The 26,729-nt window shown below is 35.3% G+C and overlaps 1 protein-coding gene across 1 annotated transcript; it reads right to left on the reverse strand.

Annotated features, from left to right (window-relative positions):
- Window positions 1–10,298: 10,298 nt before the first annotated feature.
- On the reverse strand, window positions 10,299–26,545 carry LOC109797105 (Sec23/Sec24 protein transport family protein). Its single transcript, XM_083070911.1, has 12 exons — window positions 25,651–26,545; window positions 24,934–25,107; window positions 23,256–23,417; window positions 22,066–22,208; window positions 20,708–20,783; window positions 20,453–20,628; window positions 20,274–20,355; window positions 15,502–15,579; window positions 13,224–13,385; window positions 12,848–13,111; window positions 11,763–11,867; window positions 10,299–10,609 (listed from the first exon to the last, which is right to left on the reverse strand). The coding sequence occupies exons 1-12, from the start codon at window positions 26,374–26,376 to the stop codon at window positions 10,469–10,471; spliced, it is 2,289 nt and encodes a 762-aa protein (XP_082927037.1). The 5' UTR covers window positions 26,377–26,545; the 3' UTR covers window positions 10,299–10,468.
- Between the last annotated feature and the right edge of the window lie 184 nt (window positions 26,546–26,729).

Genomic DNA, 26,729 nt, shown 5'->3' on the forward strand with positions numbered 1-26,729 from the left:
ATCTTTAATGGCAAAATCTAGGCACTTTTTGGCAGCCTTTCACACTACAAATTACCTCACAAAACTCAAGAAATACATGGGGAAGAAGTGTATAAACCTTTTAGATACTTATAGAGACTAAACTTCCAACCACAACATTGTTCACGAGCCTCCTATTTATAGGCACGAAAATCCACCAGAACGGGCCATTTTGAATTCGAAACGGGTCGTTTTGTGCCTTTTTGTTACATACAAAATTTAAAATTGGAATGACTTGTTCCCTAAGTAGAAAAGCCAATTTTGGATTTGAATGTTGCATATAACAAAATAGGTCCGAATAGGGAATTCTAACCTAGGGTTATAGGCTTTTTTCTAAGCTCGGAATGGCCTGTTTAGGTTTAGGAATGGCCCATTCCAGGATCCTAATTCTGCCCCTCTACATTTTGGGCCTCAGGATATCATGCTAACATGCTCTGATGTTGTTTTCGGGCCTTCGAGAACTCCTTCTTCTTATGTTAGAAGTCCATTTTGTTGTTTATGAACTCTGGACGAAATTAGGTGTCTACACTCAACAACAATCTTTGAGTCGGTCCAGCATGTTAATCGTCGAACACTTACCTCATGTGCCAACCGCAAGCCTGCCAAAAGTGCTTCATATTCAGTCTGATTTTTGACACTCGAAATTAGAAGCGTAGCGATTGCTCAAGTGCCAATCCCGAAGGTCCTTTAAGGATTATTCCAACCCTGCTACCCTTATTGTTAGAAGAGCCATCTACATGCATTTTCCACGTATCACTTTCGAAGTGCCTGGTCGATTAGAGCTCATTGATGAAGTTAGCCAGACACTAAGATTTTATTCGTCCTCTTGGTTCGAACACGATATCGAATTCGGATAGCTCCATTAACCAAACCATCATTCATCCCACTAATTTAGGTTTTCTCAAGACCTTCGCAAAGGGGCAGTCAGTGCAAACAACCACTCTATGACTATGGAAGTACTCACAAAGACGTCAAGTCGTATGAATGAGTCTCAGTGCAACCTTTTATAACAGTTGGTATCTTCCTTTAGCCTCGTGAAGCATTCAACTGACAAATTAGATCGGCTCTTGTTTTTCTTTCTCCTGCAACAGAACAATGTTTATTGCTTTGTCTGAAATAGACAAGTATATTATCAAGTCCGAGTGGGGGTCTAGCTTTGAAAGAATTGGCAGCGTGCTGAGTTTCTTTGTCAGAATTTGGAATGCTGCTTTGCAATCCTTTGACCAATTGAACTTATTTATCTTTTCTAATAGCCCTATGATAACGAGGTTAATCATCCAACTAGCCTTTGCACCTCTTTAATATTTGAGGACTTATCATGTCCAACACCGCTCGACATTTGTCAGGATTGGCCTTAATGCCCCTTGGCCACAACATGAAACCCAGGAATTTTCCACCAGTTATGCCGAACACACACTTCTTTGGGTTTAGCCTCATGTTGTACTTGTGGAGTTGTTGGCATACCTCCGTGAGGTCACCCAAGTGCGTGGAGATATCGTTCGAATTGACAACCATGTCATCCACATATACATCTATGTTCTTACCAATCTGATTCTTGAAGATCTTATCCATGAGTCATTGGTAAGTGTCCACAACATTCTTTAGGCCAAATGATATTACTCTGTAACAGTAATTGGTCGAGTCAGTAATAAAGGTCGTTTTATCTTCATCTTGTGGGTGCATTTGAATTTCATTGTACCTAGAGTAAGCATCCAAGAACGTCATGATTTTGGCAGGGTTAGGCATCTTGGGGCATTAACTCTTTGTCGTAGCCTCGGAATGAATGCTCCACTGGTTTTTCAACTTCCATGGTCGACTCGGCTCGGGCTTGATTACGATAGTTTGCCAACTCTTCCATCAACATGTACTTATTGGCGCGATGACGGAGATCGTTCATGTTGACGGGTGGTTTCTTACAGATGTTATTAACAAAGGGCCCTAGTTTCAAGGTCGTGATGAGGTGATGAAGAGCTACCGCGCGCGTGGTTGAGGTCCCTTATTTTTAAGGAAGCCTTGTTAAATTGGTCCATAAAGGCACGATATGGCTCCTTCTTGTCTTGCCAAATGCTGACCAAGGACAAAAAAGTCAGTTGGTGCGGCTAGCTGGTGGAAAATTGAATGGAAAATTGGGACAAAAATGTGTTAAACGAGTTGGTTGAGTTGGCTGGAAGACGAGTAAACCAACTTAAATCTCATCCCTTTAATGACATTGATAAGATCCGACACAAAGTAGCATCGTTTATGGTGCTTAGCATTACCTGTGTGAGAAACACGTCTGTGTGTTCATCAAGATCTGTTGTACCGTCATATTTGTCTATCGAGAGGGACTTCCAATGATCCAAGAGTGGTGCTTACACTATGAATGAAGTAAAGGGGTGGCGATGTGCTCTGACTGAGATATTGTGAGTCGAACGTCCGCCTATGGGTGCTTTTGAAAGGAGATTTTCTAGTGTCATGGTCGAGACATGAAGGGTTAAGGTGAAGGTAGGGTGCTCTCAAGGCAAGTTGGCTCACTCCAAGATGAAGATGTAGGCCACTCTAGGTTTCCCACTCTCCAAGGGTGGAGATAGGAGAAGGCTAGCCGAAGCTAACCTATTGACTAAGGATGGGATGTTGAGGCATAAAATGCTCACTCAATATCAATATAATCCAAAGTATTTACAAGGTGCATGGTTTAGGGTATTTATAGGGGAGGGAGCATTTAGGGTTGCATTTGGGAGTGTATGGCCAAAAATGCAATGCCAAATGCACTTCAAATGAAACCCAAATTAACCCTAGATGCTACTTGGTGGCCAAATATGGAATCTTTGGGTTTGGCTAAGCTACAACTAGGTTCATGATAAAACCATGCAACCTAGGTTCCCTCCACTTGGGCCTAAGCCTTGCCAAGTCCAAAAATAAATCCAATGCTCACCAAAAATACGTCTACGCCTAATTTCTCACCTTAATAAAATACCCTAGTCCAAAAATAAAATCCTATAATCTAAGGCACCCCATAATACAAGGGTAAAATGAGAAATACAAGTGAAAATAAATCTGATGACTAAAATACCCCAAAATACAAGGGTAAAAATGAAAAATTAAAGACAATGGCAAAATAGGAATAAAAGATAAATTCTATACTAATAAGGCTTAGGAGAATGATCAATATCCTTTAGCCACAAGAAGCATGTCTCTAGGCGTGTTAGCTCCCATATTCTCTTCCAAACTCCTAGCCATGGACCTATTGATGGGTCCCACATGAAGTTCCAAGGATGGTCCTATTCATCCCCTCCTTCTTAAGAAGGATTTGACCTCAAATCTTTAAGCTCATCCATTCCATTGGTCCCTTCAAAAGATGTAAGACCACAATTAGGGAAATAAACTACTAAAATTTTTCTACTCAATGCTTAAGTACATGACTTAGATGAATGAGATTGCTAGAGGCATTGGAGAGGCCCAAAAAATGCATCACCATTCATGCATATAAGCAAATTTGGAAAAAAAATTTAATGGCCCCATGCAAGACATCCATCAAATCATCTAGCTTAGGGATTGGGTCCCTATGCTTTATTTAATGATGGATTTTATAAACGGTGCTCATCCTCTATTGTCATCTTTCTTTGGCACCAAAAGAATGAGGATGGCACAAGGGTTAAGGTTCTCTTGAACCTAGCCCTTCTTTCTCTCCAAAGGGAGAATTCTTTTCTTTTTGTTTTGTTTTTGCTTTTCTCCTCTTCATCTTTCTTACCCAAGTGTTGGAAACTTATTTTATTTGTGAGGCCATCATGGATTGTGTTCTTGTCAAATTTTCATGCCCTTCCAAGCAAGACATGACTAGCCTCCAATGGTACTATATCACACAAAACTTCTTCCTTATATTTACCAATGGAGATAGGTATGCTTGCTTGTTGGTTAACTACAATACCTCTTTCCTCATTGATCCATTTCATTTTATAAGGTTTAGGATGAAGTTTTGTAGTTAAGGCTAACTTTTCAACCAATCTAGTACTACAACAATTAGAAGTTGACCCACTATCTACAATGAGAGAACAAGTGTTTTCTAGTACCTTGCATTTTGTTTGAAACAACTTTTCTCTTTGAGATTGGTCAATTTCACTAGATTGATTGCTAAGGAGCCTTCTAACCAACAATAAGTCTCCTTCACAAGGTAAGATTTCTTCCTCGGAATCTATGGCTTCATTTTCACTACTAGAGGAAGATGAAGTAGCTTCATCAAGGCTACTATAGTGGTCTTGGGCTTTTAAAACCATAGTTTTCTTTCTAAGACATTGAGAAGAAATATGTCCTCTTCCAAGACACTTGAAGCACTTAATTTCACTTGACTTAGATTCTTTGGAAGGTGCTTTGAAAGATGATTTTTATTTTTCTTTTTCTTTTTCTTTTTCTTCTTTGGGATAAGGTTGGGAAGAGTGGCCCTCCTTCTTAAAATTCTTGGAATAAAAGGGAGTGGAATCTTTTCGAAAAGACTTTCTTTTAAGTTGATGCTCACTCTAGAACAAAGTTGAACAAGCTCATTCAAATCTCTATATGGTAACCTTTGTCTCTTATTTCAAGGTTAAGACCACTTCGAAATCTAGAGATTGTGGTCCTCTATTCCTCCCTAATCCCAGCCCTCATCATGAGTAACTCCATAGATTGTCTATATTCTTCCACACTAGATGACCCTTGTTTTAATCTTTGAAGTTTATCCATGAGTTCTCAGTCATAGTATGGAGGAATATGCCTCCTTCTCAAGGCACTACGGATCTCATTCCAATACTGGATTGGAGGCTCATGATTTATTCTTCTTTCTTTTTCTAAGGAGCTCCACCAATACATGGCATGCCCTTGGAAGCTAAGGGTTTCCAAAGAAACCTTCCTTTCTTCACTCACTCCATGGCAAGAGAAAACTTGTTCAACTTTCATTTCCCAATCTAAACAGGTTTCAACGTTATCTTTGCCATGGAATGGGGGAAGAGTAATGTTAGGTTCCTTATTGGAAGACTCCCTATGTCTATGTTGCCTTAGGGGTCTTTGATAGTAATCATCATTGTGATGACTACTATAAAAGCTCACACTTGGAGGTTGGGTATGATGCCCTTCCTCCTCGTGTATTCTTGTAGGAATGTGGATCCCTTTGCCTTTTGAGGACTTAGGAGGAGGAAATCTTGTTCTAGAACCACTAGCTTCCCCTCCCACAACTAACCTTGCAAGTAGTTGTTTTATTTCCTCATTATTTCTAGCATTCTCTTTTTCTCTTTTTCTTAACTCTTCCTTTCTTTTTATATTTTCCTCTTCTTTTTTTCTTAGGTACTTTTTTAATTCCCTAAGTTCATCCCTAACACTAGGCCTAGTACTACAATAATTATGACCATGTACACTAGAATGATCACTCATCTTTGATCAAGAAAAGGTTTTCACAAATTTTTTGCAAAAAGATTGGCACTAAAAATTTTCACAAAGAGTTAGTGATAAAAAGGTTTTCACAAAAGGTTTTTAAAGGTGTAAGATTGGTGCAAAATGCTTATGTGTACAAAGTGAACTATCAAGGGAGGTGGACTACTAAGAATCACTTAAAAACCAAGCATTTTCAAGTAAAAATCACTAAGCCCTTTGTCACTTTTCTTACAAAAATAATTTTGCACAAGAATTAAGTGTGTGGTGTGCACGGCCCCGTAGTAGGCAAATTCAAGCCTTCTAAACGTCAATGAGCAAAGGTAAAAGTCCTAGGCAATTATACTACAAAATCTTTTAAAACATGCAAGAAAACAAGTAAAGCATAAGCTAGTCGGATTCCTAGCTGAAGGTTTTCAAATCACCTTCAAACTACACGAAATTGCTACTAAAAACAATCAACCAAGGGGAGATGGGATCACACCAAAGGCTTCCCAAGACACCCCTCAAAAGGCCTTATACAAAGTCAAAATAAAAATTGGCAAGAAATCAAACAAGTAAAAAAGAAACTTAGGTGGAAAATTTAGTGACAAAAACGGTCACCAAATTCGTCACCAATCCTTGTCTAGGGCATCTTCTCTTTACGTCTTGCACCAATGAGAAAACTTTGGTCAGCCTCTCCAAGTGTTTAAGCACTCCTTTTGGTAGTTGAAATCCCTCCAAAGGTCTAGGTAGAGTTTCGGTTTGCTTTTCCACTCAATCCACCAAAGGTTTGCTAGTTGTCTAGGAATGTTCTTCACCTACACTTAAAATGAAACCAACCCAAGAGAAAAAGTCCAAGAAATAAAAACTGAAAAGGCACAATTAATGAAAGGCTAAACTCAGAGATAATTGATTGAGACAAAACAAAAGAGGTCAAGAAATGACAAACTAAAATTAAGACACAATTTAGAAGGGAAGCACACAAAGAGTAGTCTTAGAATGGCACTAGATTAGATTAGTTGTTTTAGTCCACTTGATTAGGTCCTTTATATGATTCGGTCCAGCCACTCTTAAGGTCTCAAAATAGGTTCAATAATTTCATAAGTCCAACTCCCAAATGCATAGGTAAAAGTCCAAGTCCACAAGTCTAGCAACAAGTCTTTTTTGGTCCAAAATTGTTTTTGTTCTTTTTCCTTTTGTCTCTTTTTTTTCACGTCAATTTCTTTTGTTCTTTGGGTCAAATTTTCTTTTATTACTTCATCCCTTTTGTTGCTTAGGTTTTGCACTTGTGGGTGGAGAGGAAATTAGGTTAAGTTTTAGGAGAAGGAGAAGAAGACAAGTGGCGGCTTCTTAGAGGCTTTTAGGGTATCTTTTGAGTGGAATTGGTTTTTGTACTATTTAGTACAAGTTGTTTTGCAAAAATTTTCTAGCACACCTCTTCGATTCTTTTAGGATTTTCAAGCATCAAATGTTGACCAAATCAAGTGGGAATACAAGGAAAAAGTGGGCTACAATTTAGATGCATGTGCAAGGAATCATTTTACACATGGATACTCAAAATACATTGAACATGCTAGGACTAAATAGCATGCATGAATGACTCCTAAATGGCTTCTATATGTCACGCCCACTTCATGTTATGCATCATGATATTTATGGTTCATGTAATCATGCAAAGTGTTTGGCATACATACATGGAAATTTGTAGATAAAATGGAAAACAAGACTTAGACAAAACTTGAGTGGATTCAAAAATCAAAAATCATGTTCATAGCATGCTCTTCATGTTCATATGAGACTCAAGCCTAAAAATGAAAAGGACGGATACCACTTAACAAGGAAACCTAAAGCATTCAAGGAAGGTTCACAAGGAAACATAAAATGAACCAAAATGCCAAGCAAGACACTTAGATCATATAACAAGGAATGACAAGCAAGGAAGACATGACATGACCGGAAAGAAGAAAAAACAAGACTAGAGGTTACCCTTGATGAACCTTGGCTCTAGATACCACATGATGGAGACCTCCCTTCCATGGATGAAGTAGACGTCTTTGAAGAGGGTCACCTTGCCCAAATGATCTAGGCACACCAAGGGAGTTTAGTCTTCAAAGGGGAGGAAGAGAGAGAGGGACGTTTGTGGTGGAAGGAATTTTGGGTGTGAAGGTAGGGTGTTCTTAAGGCAAGTTGGCTCACTCCAAGATGAAGATGGAGGCCACTCTAGGTTTCCCACTCTCCAAGGGTGGAGATAGAAGAAGGCTATCCGAAGCTAACCTAATGACTAAGGATGGGATGTTGAGGCATAAAATGCTCACTTAATATCAATATAATCCAAAGTATTTACAAGGTGCATGGTTTAGGGTATTTATAGGGGAGGGAGCATTTAGGGTTGCATTTGGGAGTGTATGGCCGAAAATACACTCCCAAATACACTTCAAATGAAACTCAAATTAACCCTAAATGCTACTTGGTGGGAAAGGATGGAATCTTTGGGTTTGGCTAAGCTATAACTAGGTGCATGATAAGACCATGCAACCTAGGTGCCCTCGACTTGGGCCTAAACCTTGCCAAATCCAAAAATAAATCTAATGCTCACCAAAAATATGTCTAGGCCTAATTTCTCACCTTAATAAAATACCCTAGTCCACAAATAAAATCTTATAATTTAAGGCACCCCATAATACAAGGGTAAAATGGGAAATACAGGTGAAAATAAATCCTATAACTAAAATACCCCAAAATACAAGGGTAAAAATGGAAAATTAAAGACAAGGGCAAAATAGGCATAAAAGATAAATTCTATGCTAATAAGGCTTAGGAGAATGATCAATATCCTTTAACCACAAGAAGCATGTCTCTAGGGATGTTAGCTCTCATATCCTCTTCCAAACTCCTAGTCATGGACCTATTGATGGATCCCACATGAAGCTCTAAGGATGGTCCTCCATCAGTGGGTGTGGCCGAATAGTCGACCCAACATATTTTCCTTCAGCTGCCAAAGGTATAGCCGAATGGCTGAAGGGTATGGCCGAATTGCCTAACTTGTACATTAATCAATTTTACCAAATAATGAATTGTATGTTAGAAGGAGTATATATAATAATATATTTCTAGAATTTCTCTAGAACAATATCCATAACCAATTTCATATATTTGTATAAAAATATTTATAAAGGATATCAGGAAAGATAATTAGTTACTCTTGCAAGTGTAAACTGGACAAAAATTGAATTTTAAAAATAAATACGAAAGCAAGTTCCAATAAATTTTTAAAGTAAGGGGATCATGCTCTCTACATAAACTACTCTACAAGGTAGCGGTAATTTTTTTTAAGAAGGTAGTGATCATTAATTTTTATAGCATTAATAATTTTTTAGTCATTAGTATAAAAATGTAATACTCTGATTTTATGTAATAAAACTAATAACTACTGCATCAAAATTAATAAAAATAATTAAGGTTGTTAATTTTTATTAATAATGTCATAAACTTAAATTCTATTCTAAAAACACCATTTGAATTGAATGATCAATCCTTATATATTAAAAATTAAATAGTTATATTGTGTAATAACATCTTTTCAAGAGGAAATTTTTCGGCACTTTTCTTCGTTGAGGGTATTTTTATGAATTTTTGTTCAACTTCTTGTTTATTTCAATTTATATTTATCTTACATATTTCCAAATTAAATTTAATAATTTTATAATAAATTATCAATTTAATATAAATATTGTATTGCAATATAAATCAATTTTCACAAATATAAAATATAATTTATATGTTCAAAAAATATTTATTTGTATAAATTTTTAATTAATATTATTTATATATTGAAATATATAATTTTATTTATATTTAAATAATTTTTTAAATATAAATGTGTTCAATAAATAGTTTCCTTTAATGACAATACACCTAATTTGAGAGATAAATTTTACACCAATAATTGTAACTTGTACTTGATATTATGTGTACTACTAAAGATTTATATATACTCCTTGATATTGCATAATGAGAAGAGAATTTGATAATTAAATACTTTCTCTTACCTCTTAAATTCTTCAATTAATTTATCAATTTTATAATATTAGTGTATTAACTTTGATATCAAGTAATATCTTCACATCTTTCATCAAATTTTAACAATAAGAAAAGAAAAATTAGTACGTCATAATTTTATTTTATAAACTCAATAAAATTAATTAACATAATTACTTTTATTGATTTATATGATTCAATCAAATGCGATATAATATTAGACAGCAGGGGGTAACACATTTTAAAGTTAGTTAAAGTAAGTTGTTGCTTCTTATAATTAAAACCTAAGAGTACCATTATTTTTATCTTATGTAAAGGACCGAAAGAAGTGTCAATCTAAATTAAAATACTTTAAATAGAATTTTAAATATATATTCTTAACTTATGAGAATAATAAATAATTCGTATTTCAAAATATCTTAGTTAATACATAAATAATAATACTCGCATCATTCTTACAGTTCTTTTTAATTCTATTGTACACATTATAATTTATATAACTTATTTTCACTAGTAAGTGTAATATTAATTCTTCACATAAATCTATCTGTGTTTGGTGAGGTAAGGTGTTCAACCTCATGAAAGGAGAAATTGTACTCTGCTTTGCCATTCTGATATGACATGCAAGTGGCAAGTTATTTTTGAACTACAATTTTGAATCAATCATGAATTTAATCTCGCCCATTAGTTAATTTTTACCGGTTTTCAAACCCAACAGTCAAACACTATTACTCTACAAAACTGCAAAATGATTTTTGGGAGATCCCAAGACTTCCTTGAGATTTCATCCACAATCTTGCCTAATAATTCCAGAAACTGATCAACTACAACAAAGAAAATTAGTACAACAGGGAAAACTTTTAAATCGGAATAAATAGCCATAATAGAGAGAAAAACAGATTTAATACTCATGTCATTAATTTAGGAGTGCACGATTCCAAATAATTACAAGATTTTGCACAAAATTGGAAATTAAACAGCATGCATGCTAAAATGAAATTAATGTACAAGCATCGAAGGAAAATTTTACATAAAAGTTAATGGTCACATACTTTTATTGAACTACTAATCTCTGTAAGTGATCCAGGAAGACCTCAAAGCTAACATCATCAGTAAAGATAATATCCCCTCCGGGATGATAACTTTCAGTGTTATATGTAGCAGAAGGATTTAACTTTGCAAGTAGAAATCGAGCCTGCACATGATTAACATGGATATCAGAACAGGAATGCCCAACATCTTACATTACAATTACTCAAAATTAAATGAATAAAGTCACACTGGAAAAAATACTGTGTATAAAGCCAGTTCAAAGCATATGAACCACCTCAATTAAATTACAGCTAGAATCTGATCCAAGCTAAACAAGAATTATCCTAATCATATTAAAAAATAAAATTGTATTGCGAGAGCTTTTGAAACATGGCATCAAAACATTTTCCTTGCGCATAAATTTAAATTCACGCTTTACACATTCGAACAATATTATAATGAATAGCAGTTTCATTTATTTGCTTTAGTAAACGAGGTAGAAACCCTTCTTAGTCACACAGGTCCAATGACGGACACAAGCTCGCTTAACTTTACCTAAATTTAATATATGGATGTAACAGTATTTAAAGGGCAATCAACATGATATGGAGAACCTAGAAAGTACATAGTATAGAAAATTTTGAAATGCATATATTATTACTGGCAGAAAACTTGCAGTTGCAAAATACACGTTTCTCTGTGGCTTACATATTTAATATTAAATATCGGTAGTTGGATGAAATAATGTCGGCATAATTATTAAACAAAAAAAATTGCTATTTCAGATGTCAAGAACATGAGATATGCGTGCAATTTGTAGCATTGCAACTTACCACCATGAAATTTAAAATCCCCCAATTAGTAACTGTACTAAGCAATTATACCAATAAGACCCTTCTGTTCATGTTCAAAAAAAATCAGTGATGAAAGGAAGACAGCAAAATCTGAGCTCTCCATCCAGATGAAATCTTGATCATTCACTAATATATCCTTTAAAGTTTAAAACACTCCTATTTTTACAACTGAGTAAATTATTAAAAATAATTATCTGATTTCTTGAGGAGAAAGACGTAAAAAGTTGAGGATGATTGGAAGCTTAGTTGGTGTACATGTAGTGTACGAGTGCTGAGTGAAAAGCAGAGGAAGATGAATAGAAAAAATTGAGAAAAATAATTCTGGGAAGGCAGCGTGCTATGAAAAAACAATGAATAGGGTAATTAGTTAGTGGTAGCAACGAGAAAACACCCAGTAGCAAGCAAGGCCAACTCTACTGCATTGTATTACCAGATGATCAATGACAAGGAAAAGAGAGTAACCTGAGAACCATGCTGATCACAAACAACCAGGCGAGGTACAGGAAATCTCTCCTTCATTATTATATTTGCATCATCATGAGGAGCTCGTAGCAATTGAGCAAATGCCTGCAAAATATAGAGACTTAATCAAATAATTTGACAATGTGAAGATAAGAATATTGGTGAAGCAGGGCAGTTCTAGACATTATGACCTCAAGAAAACCCCACTAGAAGCTTACTAAGACATGGGAAAGGTGTCCAACGACCAATTCCAATCTCAAATTACGACTTAATTTAGACCCCAAGTCTTCAATTGCTTCGAGTTATATTTGCTTCCAGATAGGGAAATGCTTTAGTAGCTCAAAATATGTATAATTTTGTGAAATCTCCAGTCACCTGTTATTTTGTGATCAACAGGTGCCTCTCAAGCTCAGGAAAATTTCACCCCACAATCACAAAATCAGCTGTTTTATGATAAGCAGAATATTGTTGAAATGGGATAGGTCAGGATGTATATATTGAATTGTACAATCTTTTTTCATAATGATAAATAAGGAGAACATTTACATCGTTGTGTTCTGGCTTCTTCCCCTTCTCGACAGTTTTTATTTATGTTTTCTCCCTCTTAATTATTTTCATTCCCACTGGAATATATATATCTCCAGTCATCCCCAGTGAAAACCCAAAGTAATCCTAAAGAAATAAAACATGAATGACAAAGGCTTAGAAAATAAAGCAAGGCCCAAGTAGCATAAAACTGATGCCCAACAGCAGCCTAGGACCTGCCAGATTTATTAAAACCTTGCAGTTGCAGTAGCTTTAAAGCCCTATACCTGAAACTATAAACTTAGCAGTAAACCGAAGCACCTGCTGAATTTAATCTTAAACCAATATGATCAAGTAAAGCCCATAATGTACAACAATTTGTCCAAAACAATGAATTTAACAAAAATACTAAAACAATTTTACCTATGACTACTCTTACACTTTTTTGATGATATATTTGTCACTATAAGTTGGATAATGTAATTCTCCAACAAAAACCTCAGAATGAAACTAAATAGAATACTTATTCTCAGATTAGCTATAAAACGTCCAAAGAATACCTGATGTTCTGGTTCATTATGATATCCAGCCTTACGCCACTGAGCAATGGTTGAACCATGGAAAATAACAACAGTGAAAAATGAATCCAAAAGCAGTATCCTATCAGCTGCAATGGCCGCAACATCAAGAAGAGCTGGCTCAGGACCAGAATGGAATGAATAAGAGATCAACGAAGGCTGAACCATCACAACAGAATTAGCAACATTTTCACGGTTCAGTATCATTCTAAAGTAAGCAGTCTCATCTGGGCTGTTGTTAAAGACCTGTGATAAATATAATTAAGGAAATAAATAAACATTAAAGTATAAAAAATTACTGCAGCAAATATCACAAAGACACAAACTAGTAAAAGATCTGACAATACAAAATGCATACCTGAACAAACTGAGAGCGTCGTAAATGAAACATAAATTGTGGGAATATTGACAACCTTGGAGACAAACTAAAAGAAGATGGAGTGTCTTTTTGAAATTCTCCAAATCGGGAACACAAATTTATCAATGCCTTGTCCAACCATCTGATAGGATCAAATTCAGCCTGATTCAAGAATTACAACAATAAAAATCGTCACAACATTAAAAGAGAAGAAAAAAACATCAAGTAGATTAGTGAAAAAGAGATAAGCAGGTTACTGGTTCTCACAACTATTGTGTGTCATTTGTATAAATTGGAAAAGAATACTTCAGAGACTCTTGATTCTTTATCTCAATGTACTTTTCAACCATACAGAAGTATAATGGGTTTTGATTCACTATATAGTTCATTGTTACAAGATAAGAGAGAAAAAGGAAACCCCATGCTGATTTTCATGTGTAGTTTTTAACTGGATAGACTCATTTTAGTTGGATTTATTTCCTCTTGCAGAACTTGATTTTGAATAGTCAACTGACAGAATAATTTTAAAAAGCCTCTATACATACTTTTTCGGCTTCATATCTATAACATGCAGTAACTAATTATAATGCATTCTAGTTCTGTAAATCTACACACATATGGAGGGAATCCACTAATTCAAGGACAAGGCATTTTCAAACTTGGACATGATTTTCCTGGTTTGCTAGACCAAAACGGTCACTGCTATGACCACCAAAGCAGAAGAATCAAAGAATCAGGTCCACAATCAGCAGTTGGTTTGGCTGCACAACAGGATGGGGCACTGTGGGAGAACCCAAAATCTTATCCTGAACATAATAAATACTCTGCAAGTAGCCCACACAAAGCCATGCTACATACAGAATTTTGCCACTTGAAAAAGAGGCTGCTCATGCTACTTGCCAGGGGTATCAGCAGGTAGAAGGAGTTCATTAAAATTGCAGAGTGCCACAGAATTTTGCCTATATATAATCAACCATAGGGATAAATTTGTCAGGGGACAATAATAATCATGAGGTTTTGGCAAACCCCATACAAAACTTCTCCTGTTCCCAAACAATTTTGCATGTCTCATGACCCATGATGACTCTCATGAGCACAAAAAAAATATACGTAAAAGGAGAATGAATAGTGAATTTGATGATGCTACAAAGTTGATCATCAATCTTATTCATAATAGATCAATTAGCCTCTGACAAAATTGGGCTTCATGGTGAGGTGGTAAGAATAATCTCGTCTCTTAAGCCAAAGCTTGAAATCAAAATCTCAGGTATCATAGTTAGAGCCATCCAACTTGTCAGTAGACAACAGAACACTAGTTGGTAAAAAGTAGTCAGTTCAGCCTGAAGAATGCCACCACATGTAGAAGTAGAACCAGCAATGGGTCTGCAAACAGATAGGAGAAAACAAAACCAAACAGCCCCAAGAGTGCAGAGAAGGGTGGCACAAGACCCCAACACAGACACAGTGAACACAAATCAGGCATGAGCACACAGATGAGTCTGGTGGCATTTGCGAAGGTCAGAAAATATGACCCACATGCAGCCAAAACATGACCGACAATACAGAGAGAAGAAAGTCAGAATCTAGTAGATGGTCACACTCTCACATATAAGCTTGCCACAGCTCCAATGGCCACAAAAATCCCAGGGACAGCAATGTTTTTTCTAATGATGATGGCCAGAAAGCTCACCTAAAAAGTGGTCAGCAGCAGGGAATAGTGCTGGAAAAATAATGTAACAGAAGAAAAATAGATGGAATAAGGCATAAAGTCAGAAAAGGAGATCGAGACTGGAAACCAGAGAAGAAACACGGTTTCCCTAAAAATAACCAATGGACAGTGCACACACTGGGTATTCACTGATTAGGATCGTCTCCTGTCAAACTCTATTCCATGTTGAAAGAGATGAAAACAAAAGAACATTTGAGTGAACCCATGTGTCTAATTTGCACATTGGAGGCCTTTATTTATGAAGGGAGACATAAATACAATAAATAACTGTTAGCCTAATTACCAACTTACCAAAATTAGAAACAACTCATAAAATCACCTATGAAAGTATGATTTATCAAAAATTTAGTATGCATGATCAAGATAGTAGTATCTCATAATTCAACAAGAAGATATATTAATTTTATTCTTCAAAAAAATTATAAAAAAAAAAAAAGTAAATGTCCATGACTTACTTCAGCAATAACTGGATCCCTTCCACACAAACACATGCAGGCTGATACATTTACCTAAAATACAACAAAATCGAAGAAAACATCTGGCACTAACCTCTGTTTCCATTTTGAAAGAGACTTGGCGTGCCATGACTATGGCAGCTGCTTCTTGGTCAAATCCAGCAATCAAGTCCTACAATTGTAGACATATATGATATAGAAACATTGAAAATTATCAGAAAATAACAAACAAATGATAAATTCACTATAACACCAAGAAAGAAAGAGTAATCAATTTATTTGAAAAATAATCCCATGAAACATTAATCCACCATAAGCTCTGATTATCACAAATAGAAAACTTCTAAGATCCCACATTCACTATGTATATGGCCAATGTACTCTCCAAATAACTTAGGCGATCCCCCCAACTCACCTCAAGCTAGCTTTTGAAGCTGAGTTTGGTTTATGTCATCTTAACTTAAAATTGGACCTGGTGTCAAAACTTATCCATTCTAATCCAAACCATGTTTCAAATATACTATACCAGAAGCAAAGAGTTAAAATCCAACATAATCTAGGCATATGGCCATAGTACTCCTTAAAATGACTTGGGCAAGAATCATCCCTTTTGGAGTTAAATTATGCTCAATCCATTCTCAATAAAAAAATAAAATAAAATAAAAAAATTGAACAAATAATTTTAACAATTTTGATTTAAGAAATAAGAACATCAAGCCTCATAAAACTTTCACATCCATCAGATCATCAGCCATCTGCACACCTCTAAGCCACTAAAGCTGGCTGAAAGCCCTTAATGTAAGTGTTACTACATAGGCGCTTATTCAGCAATCTTCATGCAAACATGCAAGCAGTCTACCAAAGCCTTTTCATATTATTATGGATAAAATCCCTGTTAAATTCTTAGCAGATAGATGTCATCATAACTAAAAAGTGACCTCAGCTCAGCTTCCCAAATATACAACATTACAACTAAATTAGTCCTAACAATGGTCATCACTTCACCTATATTGTAACTCCATTGCTCCAACATTGATGGGAAATTACCATGTCCTCCCATAAAAGACAACTCCCAATTGTTATTCACAAGTCTTAAGTCATATTATGCTACTCTTAGAATTTGTTATTCATAACTCCATCTCTCCCAACATTAATAGTGATATCACTGCCCTTAAAAACAACTCCACATTGTTATTCATAAGTAATAAGTCATACTATGTTACTCTCTGAATTTGGGTATAGAGCATAACTCAACCTTACAAAATTAGCTTATAAGATGAGAACAGTCCAAGCCTTATAAGGACATTTTTCATACCTCTAGCCCATATGAGATCTCAACACATTCTCTCATGCCCAAGACTAAACATTTGGAACATGGACAAATGTAGGTGACCCAATAACAACAGCCCATCATGCATAGGAATAGACATCTAAAGTGTAGACAAATGAAGCCATCATAGAATTTAGGAGGAGCTCAGACACTATCATAGAATTTGGACTTAGAACCTAACTTAACCCCATAAAATTCGCTTGTAAGATGAGCACTATCTAAGCCTTTATTAGGACTACATTTGTCATACCTCTAAGCAATGTGGAATCTCAATAGCTACCATCACCTTTCAATCTTCTCTCCCTTTTCCCATGAATATACTAAGAAGCTAATGGATATTACAGTGTACACTCAGAACTCAGAAGAAAATAGTGTCAGAGCCCCACCAGAGTCATTTTGACAACAGGGTGCTCACATTGCACGAGGTCAGGATCATCCATTAGGGGAATCAAGAAGATAAAATGCAAGGCATGGAATTAATGAGTGAGGAAGGGACTAGGAAGGACAGACAACTCTGATTGCCTGGACTTTCTGTATTTTTGTTCATTTCCTGAGAATTTTAAAGCTGTCAATACATAATAGACCCCCATTGAACTGACATTACCTTCGGTCCAAGACATCAAGTCAGGAGAGATGATACAAAACTCTTTCTGTGAGGTGTCTGAATCAGATCCAGTTTCTATTACAATATAACCCACATTTTTTGCACCACCACAAGATTGATTACAACAACAATCCAGCAGACTGCCTACTTACAAGAACTCTGCTCCAGTTAAATATTCCAAATAATCCACACAGAACCCAGCCATCAAGGCTATAAAAAGGGATAAAAATTTTAAGGATCCATTTGGTCGCTAGAATAAGATGAGTTAGATAAGAGCATAATACGATAACATGATAAGCTCTTATACCATTAATAAATGAAAATTATTATCCTTTTATTATAATTACATAATTTTTAAATTAATTTTTAACATATTTTTAACTTTTTTACATTATTTTTCAATTATAAAAGTTATATTTAGTATTCCCTTTTGACTTTTTATACATTGTTTCATTTTACAAATTGTAAATCTTATATAGAAGTTAACTAAAAGATCAATAACAAGGTTTTAGAATAAATAATAAAGATAAAGAAGCAAATAAATATATGATGAATGTTTAAAAGAATATATGTTTACGTTTTATTATCTTTGATCTTACTAAAAAAAAAAAGGCGGCCCAGTGCACGAGGCTCCCACCTAGTGGGGTCTGGGGAGGGTAGATGTACGCAGCCTTACCCCCGCAAGCAGAGAGGCTGTTTCCAGGACTTGAACCCGTGACCTCTTGGTCACTAAGCAGCAACCTTACCGTTGCGCCAAGGCTCACCCTCTATCTTTGATCTTACTAGTAGGGGAAAAAGGCACTTTGTGCCTCTGTTTTAAAAAGAAAAAAAAATTGTGAAAATTATATATTAGTGGGTAGTTCATGGAATGGTGTGGGTAGTTTGTAGAATAATTTAAATAGTGGTTAGAAGGGTAACATTGAAAAGAAAATGTGTACGTAAGATTATTGCCTTTATTATAGTGTTATAGATTATAGATTCTTACGAATTCTAAAAAAATGTTTGAATAATGTTTATTTAATTTAACTAACAATATTATTTTAATTCTATTTGTCAAAGTTTTTATAAATAAATATAAAATAACTAATATTTTGAATATAAATCTTATATTACATAAAATATTTTATATTTGCATACATGTATGTATATATTTATATTTATATTTATATTTTATATATGATAAGGGACTTACTCCAAGAGTACATCTTGGTAAACTTACTCAATTCTATAATTCATGTTCTACATCAAATTTCAACAATCTAACTATTGAATTAAAAGTTCTTAATGCATAAGATCAAATCTGCAAAGTTTTAAAAAATTTGAAAACTATTTAATACTTTGTCCATTAATTCAAAATCAACGTATAAAATGTTTTTATGATTATCCGTCAATCTAAATTAATGAAATACCAAATAGTTTTCAAATTTCTTAAAATTTTGCTAACTTGATTTATACATTAAGAATTTTTAATTTGACAGTTGGTCGTTAAAATTTGATATAAAACATGAGTTATTGAATGGAATAAGCTTATAAACTTACTCATGGAGTAAGTGGATCCCTCCTTTTTATATATATAATAATATACATAAATATTAGATATAATATTTTATACATTATTTCTTTTATTAAATTGAAAAAATTAAATAAAAATTAACTCAAAGACAAAGATCGGTAGCACAATTCATAACAAAGAATTTACAATAGAATATAAAGAAAATGATAAAGAAGCAAATTTATACAAGACTAATGCTTAAAAGACTATTATATCAAGTCTTAAATATATGATATAATTTTTATTATCTTTAATCTTAAACTTATAAATTCTATAAAAAATAAAAAATAAAAAAGAGTTGAATAGTATATATTAATTAAATAAATTAATAAAATATTTTAATTTTACATATCAAAGTTTTTATTTATATTTATAAACACTAATATTTTGAACATAAATCTTATAACATATAATATATTATTAGATTATATATGCTAGGTGTGTGAAATCTATCCTACCCTTTTGTTTCTCAACTCAATTCCTCTCAAAAGATAAGAATTACTTTTAAACAATAAGATAAGCTGTAAGATATGTTGATCATATTCTATTCTATCACAAACACCAAACAACTTATTAAAACAAGGGTAAGATAGTTATCCTATCCTAATCACCAAACAGACCCTTATATTTTAGTAATAGAGAAAAGAAATCAAATGTTTTAAAACTAAAGAAAAAAGTAAATATTAAATGAAAGAAAAGTTATGAAAAGCCAAAAATAACCCCTTGTCTTTACATATGAATAAACTAAAAAATGGTGACCCAATGCATGAGGCTTCCACATAAGTGGGGTCCAGGGAGGGTAGATGGACCCTGTCTAACCTCCACAACTGTATAGGCTATTTTGAGGATTATATGCTGTGCTTTCCTCATACAGGAATAAAATATAAGTCAAGAAAAAAAGGCTAGGTTTTTTTCTATTTTGAATGAAGGAAAAGTTCACTTAGAAAATTACTAGAAAGCATAAGAATCATGATGAGTCCTTAAAAGAAAGGAATATAAGAAAAATACTTCCGCTTAAAAGAGCAAAAGCAGCCCATTTGTATATCATAAAAGGAATCTAGGCTGATGATAAGAGATGAGCTTCCCAACATCTAGACTTGGCTAATCAGCTCCATCAATCTACCCAAAACAACTAATGAGCTCTTCCCACGATGAAGCTAAGCAAGGGAAGAAACAAAGTGGTAGATAAATTAAACAAAAAAAAAAGGATTTGTTTTACATCTTAATTCTTTAAATGTGATGAAAAATGTACAGTGCTTCATTCCCAAACCATTTTTATCAGTTTTCAATTTGACAACTCCAAACGAATTGTTTTAGTAATCAATGGAGATCAAAAGAATCTAGTATAGTGAAATTAAGAAGTTGCAGATGAAACTTTACCTGTGTACTTTCCGGTCCAGCAACCCATCTTCGTGAAAGGGTTGTAACCCTTAATCTCATTTGCCCACTGTCATTCTGATAACTGAAGCAAAACGTCTGTGATGAGTGAGAAATATTTCATGTACATTACAATCACAGACAAAAAATTACTCAAAGGAGCATTAAGACAGTTTTCATACTAAGTCAAGAACTGGAAATAAAATTGATTGCTTGTGGACTGGATTGCAGCATCAGGAGTTTCCTTCCTCACAACATCAAAAAATAGACACAATGATGTGGATTTGTCAAGGCCACACATTTTCCATGCACTTGTACCCCCTTGACCAATAACAACATCCGAGCATAATGGGCCTTTCTGCATACACAAACAAGCGGATAAGCATCTAGAATGTGGGGATAAGTAGCAGAAAAGAGGATAGATTTTCTAGGCATACCTTTTCAAGAGATGCACAAGGACCAATAATACCTTGGACTTTCAAGTCTTTAGAGCAGTTTATCTCAAATATTCCACTGTAAAAATAAGATAAATAAGAAATAAAATTCAAAAAAATAAGACATGACAATCAAGACCATCTTACTGTTATTGTTAAAGAGTTTAATATATCTTAGAATTTAGAATAATATGTTCATGGTAGCACTTAATGGTCTGTTATCCAGCACTAATATGGTGTCAGAGCTTGGTTCTTCTAATACATAAAATTGGAGCTGATCGAGTCAGGCAATCAGCTGACATTGGACATGCTGGACAGCACCAGAATATATTTAGGGTTTCAGTACAGCTAAATGTGCTGATCAACTCCTCCCTCATCTCTTTACTGATTTTCTTTTGGTTAGAAAGCACACTTAAGCTTAAGTTTTATTGTTAGGGGGCTTGGGTACTAGTACTAGTAGAATTATATCTTGACCTAATATTAGAAGAAACAGGAGTTTTAGGTTATGATATTGTTTAACATCATCAACAATAAATTCATTGTTGTTACAGTTAGACGTCTTTTTTTTTCTGTTAGGGTGTATAATGAGAGTGAATCAGGACAGGTGTTACTCAGTTAGTTCATTAGTTAGTTAGTTGGAGTAGTCAGTTGGTTAGTTAGAAGAAGTTGATATAAAGGGCGGCCCAGTGCACGAGGCTCCCACCTAGTGGGGTCTGGGGAGGGTAGATGTACGCAGCCTTACCCCCGCAAGCGGAGAGGCTGTTTCCAGGACTTGAACCCGTGACCTCTTGGTCACTAAGCAGCAACCTTACCGTTGCGCCAAGGCTCACCCTCTTAGAAGAAGTTGATATAAATAGGAAAAATCATGTAGTTGGTTAGTTAGAAGAAATTCATATAAATAGGAGAAATCATTGCAGTAGGGCATTCTATGAATTTGATAGATTGAGTAAGTGAAAGTAGAGATTCTTTGTGAAGGGGAAACCCTAGGGGAGAATTCCATTCTCCATTTTCTGTTCTGCTCTTCAATAAAGTTTTGTTCTGTTGGTTCTCTCTAGTTTCTATCTTACTTTCTCTTGATTTCTAAATCAATTTCTCTTGTACTTCTTTCCTAACCCTAAAAGGCTAAAACTTATCATTTCAACAAGAATCAACTTTTTCTTCCAATTTTACACAAATATACACTGGTACACTAATCACAACAATGCCACTATAATACTATGTACCTAACATAACTTAGCAGCTCAAGTAGCAATAAATTTATGCATACAGCTATCCTTACACAGTACAGAAACAAGAAACAAACTCAGAAAGATCCTCTATCAGATAAAATAATTTAAAACTGGAAATCTTTAAAGACTTACTTTGAAGATAGACCCAGATCAAAATCACCCGATTGGAAAACACGCTTAAGTGAATCCTTAAACACTGAATGGCCAAAACTTTCAGCAAGTACAACAAGGCCTCCAGTTCTTTCAACAGCAGTTTTAAGTTCAGCAATACCAACCTGGAGGATAAAGTATAAAGGAGAAATTGAATATTTTTTAATATAAGAAAATTATACAAGAAGCAGAAATAGTTATGAAAATTTATAGAAATTAAGGAATAGCAATTTTGTCAGCCTATAGACCACCTAAACTATAAAGCTTAGTGGCACAACTTCACCAGAAATGAAATCAAATAGCATAATAAACAAAATAATCCCCTTTTTTTATTTTATCCTTAAAATCAACCAGGGATATCAGACTACAGGAATTATGAATTTGGACAATCTAAATATTAATGCTAAGAGGCATTAGACTGATGGCTTGTTGACAAGATTGCCTCAAAATATCAAACACCACTTAAGCTTCATTTAGAAATAATGATTGAAACAATTCATTCCATAAAATTAGAATCTAACAAATAACAATAGAAGAGAAGATTACAGGCAAGTAAGGTCATGAACCCTCGTAAAAACAAAGAAACAGGGGAAGAAAAAACAACTTGGCTAAGAAAAATAGAAATGAATGAACTGGTTTAAAAGTCATCTCCAAAGATTCTTCTCTTTTCATAGCATAGAATAGAAATCAGTATTTAAAGAATGAAGAACAGCAAAAAGATGAAAAGATTGTAGCAGTAAAGGGAGTATTCAGAGTCATCTATCTTACATTTATTTTTTGCTGATTGTCTGCCCTTTTTATTGAATGTTATATGTGCCCTAGGTCCTTGGACCAATTATTGGTTACTAGCATAGTAGTTTTCGTAGAAGAAAAAGAGTAATTTATTATGCAAAATGCAATTCTTGCTCCAGGTACATCCAGTGTAATCAAAAGTTTGCGATGATGGTTTAACTTGTAATCCATATCTTCCTATTCTTGAATATATTTAATTTTCCAAAGTGGTGTATGCAGAAATTCCGGAGGTATGTCAAATCTTCATGCTATAATATTGTATACTTGACAAAAACTTAATGGTGAAAGTTTCTTTAGGTGGAAAAACAGAGACAAATATTGATCAACTTAATGATGTGCACCAACCAGAAAAGGTTGGTTGAAAAAAGTGAAAACATTACCTGATCAAGAGCACAAGCAAAAAGATCTAGTACATGACCTTGATGTACAAGCTGCTTCGAAAGTCCATCATAGAACTTCACACATTTATGGTAATGTGACACAGAATCTTTGTCCAGATCCTTGTGGGAGCGAATTGGTTCAGAAAGTTGTTTGGATACAATCTACAACAGTTCACATAGATAGAATCAGCCGAATGTCATAAATCATCAATGAAATGAAAATCGTTTTTCCCCATGATATCAAGAGAAGGAAAAAAATAAAACCTAAAAGCATAATCCAACAGCTCATGAAAGTATGTTACAATTATGTTTTTTATTATATTTGTAGGCATTAAATATACAACGGCTAGTTTTGGACTATGTTGCACCAAAACTGCATGTTAATGGCATGTCTGAGTGTCTGACATGTCAGATGCATACACTCACCAACACTCCATTCCAGTATCAGAATAAAAAATAATTTGTACAGCTCACATTGAAGACATGGATCGGGTACAGCTCTAACACCTAGCCAATACTTCCATGTGGCTGGACATGAAAATGGAGTATAGACACAACTGCTATTAAAATTGACAATTTTTATTTTAAAACTAGAAACAATCCGAAAAAAGCTTTAATCTTTTAAAAAAAATTGTAGTTTTAGTTTTACTTGGTGTACCCTGATGGTTAAGGGAAAGATATAGAAAATTGGTTAAGGTAGTTTGGACATGTACAAAGAAAACCACTGAGAGACAGTAGTAAGAAGAGTAAATTACATGGCATTTTTGTTCTTTGAAGACGAATGTATATGCCCATGAGAAAATGCCAACATAGAATTTGTAACCAAAACTAAAATATTTATTCAGAGAAATTACTGAAGAGGAAGAGAGAAAAGTACAACAGAAAGTGTAATATACTCCAAAAGAAACCAAAAATCTGAGAAAGGACAAACAGGAAAAAGTCGCTCAAGAAAAATCAGTAAAGAATACTCCAAAATCATAAGATAAACTGAAATCAAGCTATAAATGCCGGCCATAAAATAAAACTAGAATACTTTGTCAGAAAATAACTTCCAAATATAAAGGAAGACTCTAAACTAAAAATCTAAAACAACTTTCCCTTACCCTCAACACAAAAGCCAAACTCAAAACTTCAATAAAATCCTTTTTAAGAGTTCATTACCTATACACCCTCCACGATTCACTGTAATAACTAATCTTTGTAGTTCCTTCTCTGATTCCTTCTTTATAATCTAGTTATATGACAAAAAAAAACACTTCAACAACCTTTTACCCAACAAATCAAACATTTTCTGTCCCAATGAGTCAAGAAGTTATCATCCAACACAGAATTAACATGCAATGCCTAATGGCTTGTTGAACACAACTTTCTCCCCCACAATCTTTTCATTTTGACTAAAAGTTGATGCATTTTGAGCCTATGGGCCACAGAAAATTCCTTCTATAATACAGACATGAACAGAAGGATCTAAACCGAACCTATAATCTCATCCTTATGTAATGTTGAAAGCTTAAACTAAAAAGTAAATTAAACTCTGCACTTTGTTGATGAAAAGGCTTCTTCCTCCTTTACTCACCATAGTTCACCAAGAAAAAAGTGCAAACTAATTAAAGAGCTCAAATATTGCCACATATATGACTAAAACATTAAATATACACGTTTGATGAGATGCTCTTACAGGAGCAGGTCCTTCAGTTGCTGGTCCCCCAATAAATGCCATTATTCTCGCAGCAGATCCAGGGACACATGCCCCCAACAAACTCGCTGCAATACTCAGTGCTGTGCTGGTGCACCGAGTCGCCCGCTGATCTGCTGGCACTGCCCAAGGATCCTTCTGTAGCTCCTCCAAAACCTGCCACAAATTACCACAAAACACGATCCAAATTCATTCCACTACAACAGACACTCAACAAACATCACCATATACACAGTGAAGTGGACACACAGATTAACACCAAATGCCCGCCCAAATTCATTTTATTCAACACTCCGCAAACACTACCAAATTGAAAGTGGAGTGCACATCCACATATTAACAACAAATTCATTTCATTCCACCGCAAGAGAAACTAAACAAACATGACCGAATTGAATTGAAATCTCAGAGAGGCACACAAATAAACACCAAATACACTCCAAAATGATTCCATTCCACTACAATAGACACTCATGACTCAACAAACACAACCAATTTGAAAATGGACTGCGAACACTCAGATGAACACCAAATGCCAATGTATTAAAAAATGCAACCAAGATTTTTGTCAAATTGTAAAATATTTGAGTTTCGGCAACTGCAATTGCAGCCAAATTTGTCCGCAATTTAAAACCATGCCAAATAAAGTCCAAATTCATTCATTTCATTCCACAACAGACAACACTCAACAAACATTACCGAATTAAGAGTGAACTCGCACTCCGACGCCGGCACGAGGAACCGCGAAATGCTCTCCATGGAGAGCCCGTCGCGCACGCCGGCAACGACGCCGACAGCGGGCCTTGGCATCTTGACGAAGAAGTTCATCTGCTCGAGAAGCTGGTCCTTCGTAACATCCTTGGAACCTTTGAAGACGTACGTCTTCGGCACCGCGCCGAACCCTAATTCGTGTACATGAACGAACGTGCCGAACGTGATGAGTCCGACGAGCGACTTCTCGGGGAGAAGCTCGACGGCCTGCGAGAGTGCGGAGCGGAGGAAGCCGATCTCCTCCTCGATGACGCAGGTGTCGACGACGAAGAGGAAGACGGGCGGCGCGGCGGGGGCGGCGTCGGCGGCGGAGTGGTACTCGACGGTGGTGTACTGCGGGAAAAGCTCGGCCGGAAGGGAGTCGTCGGAGATGGAGGCGTAGTGCGGGGGGAAGTGGTTGCGCTGGAAGCAGAAGGGGCAGATCCAGATCTTGGCGGCGAAGTCGACGATGCAGAAGGGGTTGAGGACGGAGCGGCACGTGCGGCAGCGGAGAGGAGCGTAGGGTAGGACGGGCATGGAGGGGAAGTGCCTTATGGGAGTGTACACCACGGACACCGGAACGACGGCGTTTAGCGAGTCCTGACGCGTGCCAGGGATCACGTTCCATGGCATGCGCACGCCGTCTTGGGATTCCAGATCCAGGAATTCTGCCATTGTATTGCGAGAGTGATGCTGCTGCTGCTGATCGGCACTGTCTTCTTTTGATCACACTGCAAAGTGACAAGCATGCATTCCAATTCAATGCTCCAACGCGAAGGTAAATTTTTTATTTGCTTCGTTAGTTAATGGCCTATTGGCTATTGCACACTTTGCATTTGCACTCCATTTCCTTTTCTTTTTTCCTTTTTATAACTCGATTTTCAAAAAAACATTTAAGTTTCATTTTCGCCTTAAATATAACTCATATTTTAGGTTATGAAATCCACATACATCTTTATTATATAATTTTATTTTATAATAAGTAATTTTTATATATTAAATATTAATATTTATTTTTAACTAATAAG

This window comes from Cajanus cajan, chromosome 3, assembly GCF_000230855.2.
Source record: "Cajanus cajan strain Asha chromosome 3, NIPB_CcT2T_4, whole genome shotgun sequence".
In the NCBI taxonomy this organism is placed as follows: Eukaryota; Viridiplantae; Streptophyta; class Magnoliopsida; order Fabales; family Fabaceae; genus Cajanus; species Cajanus cajan.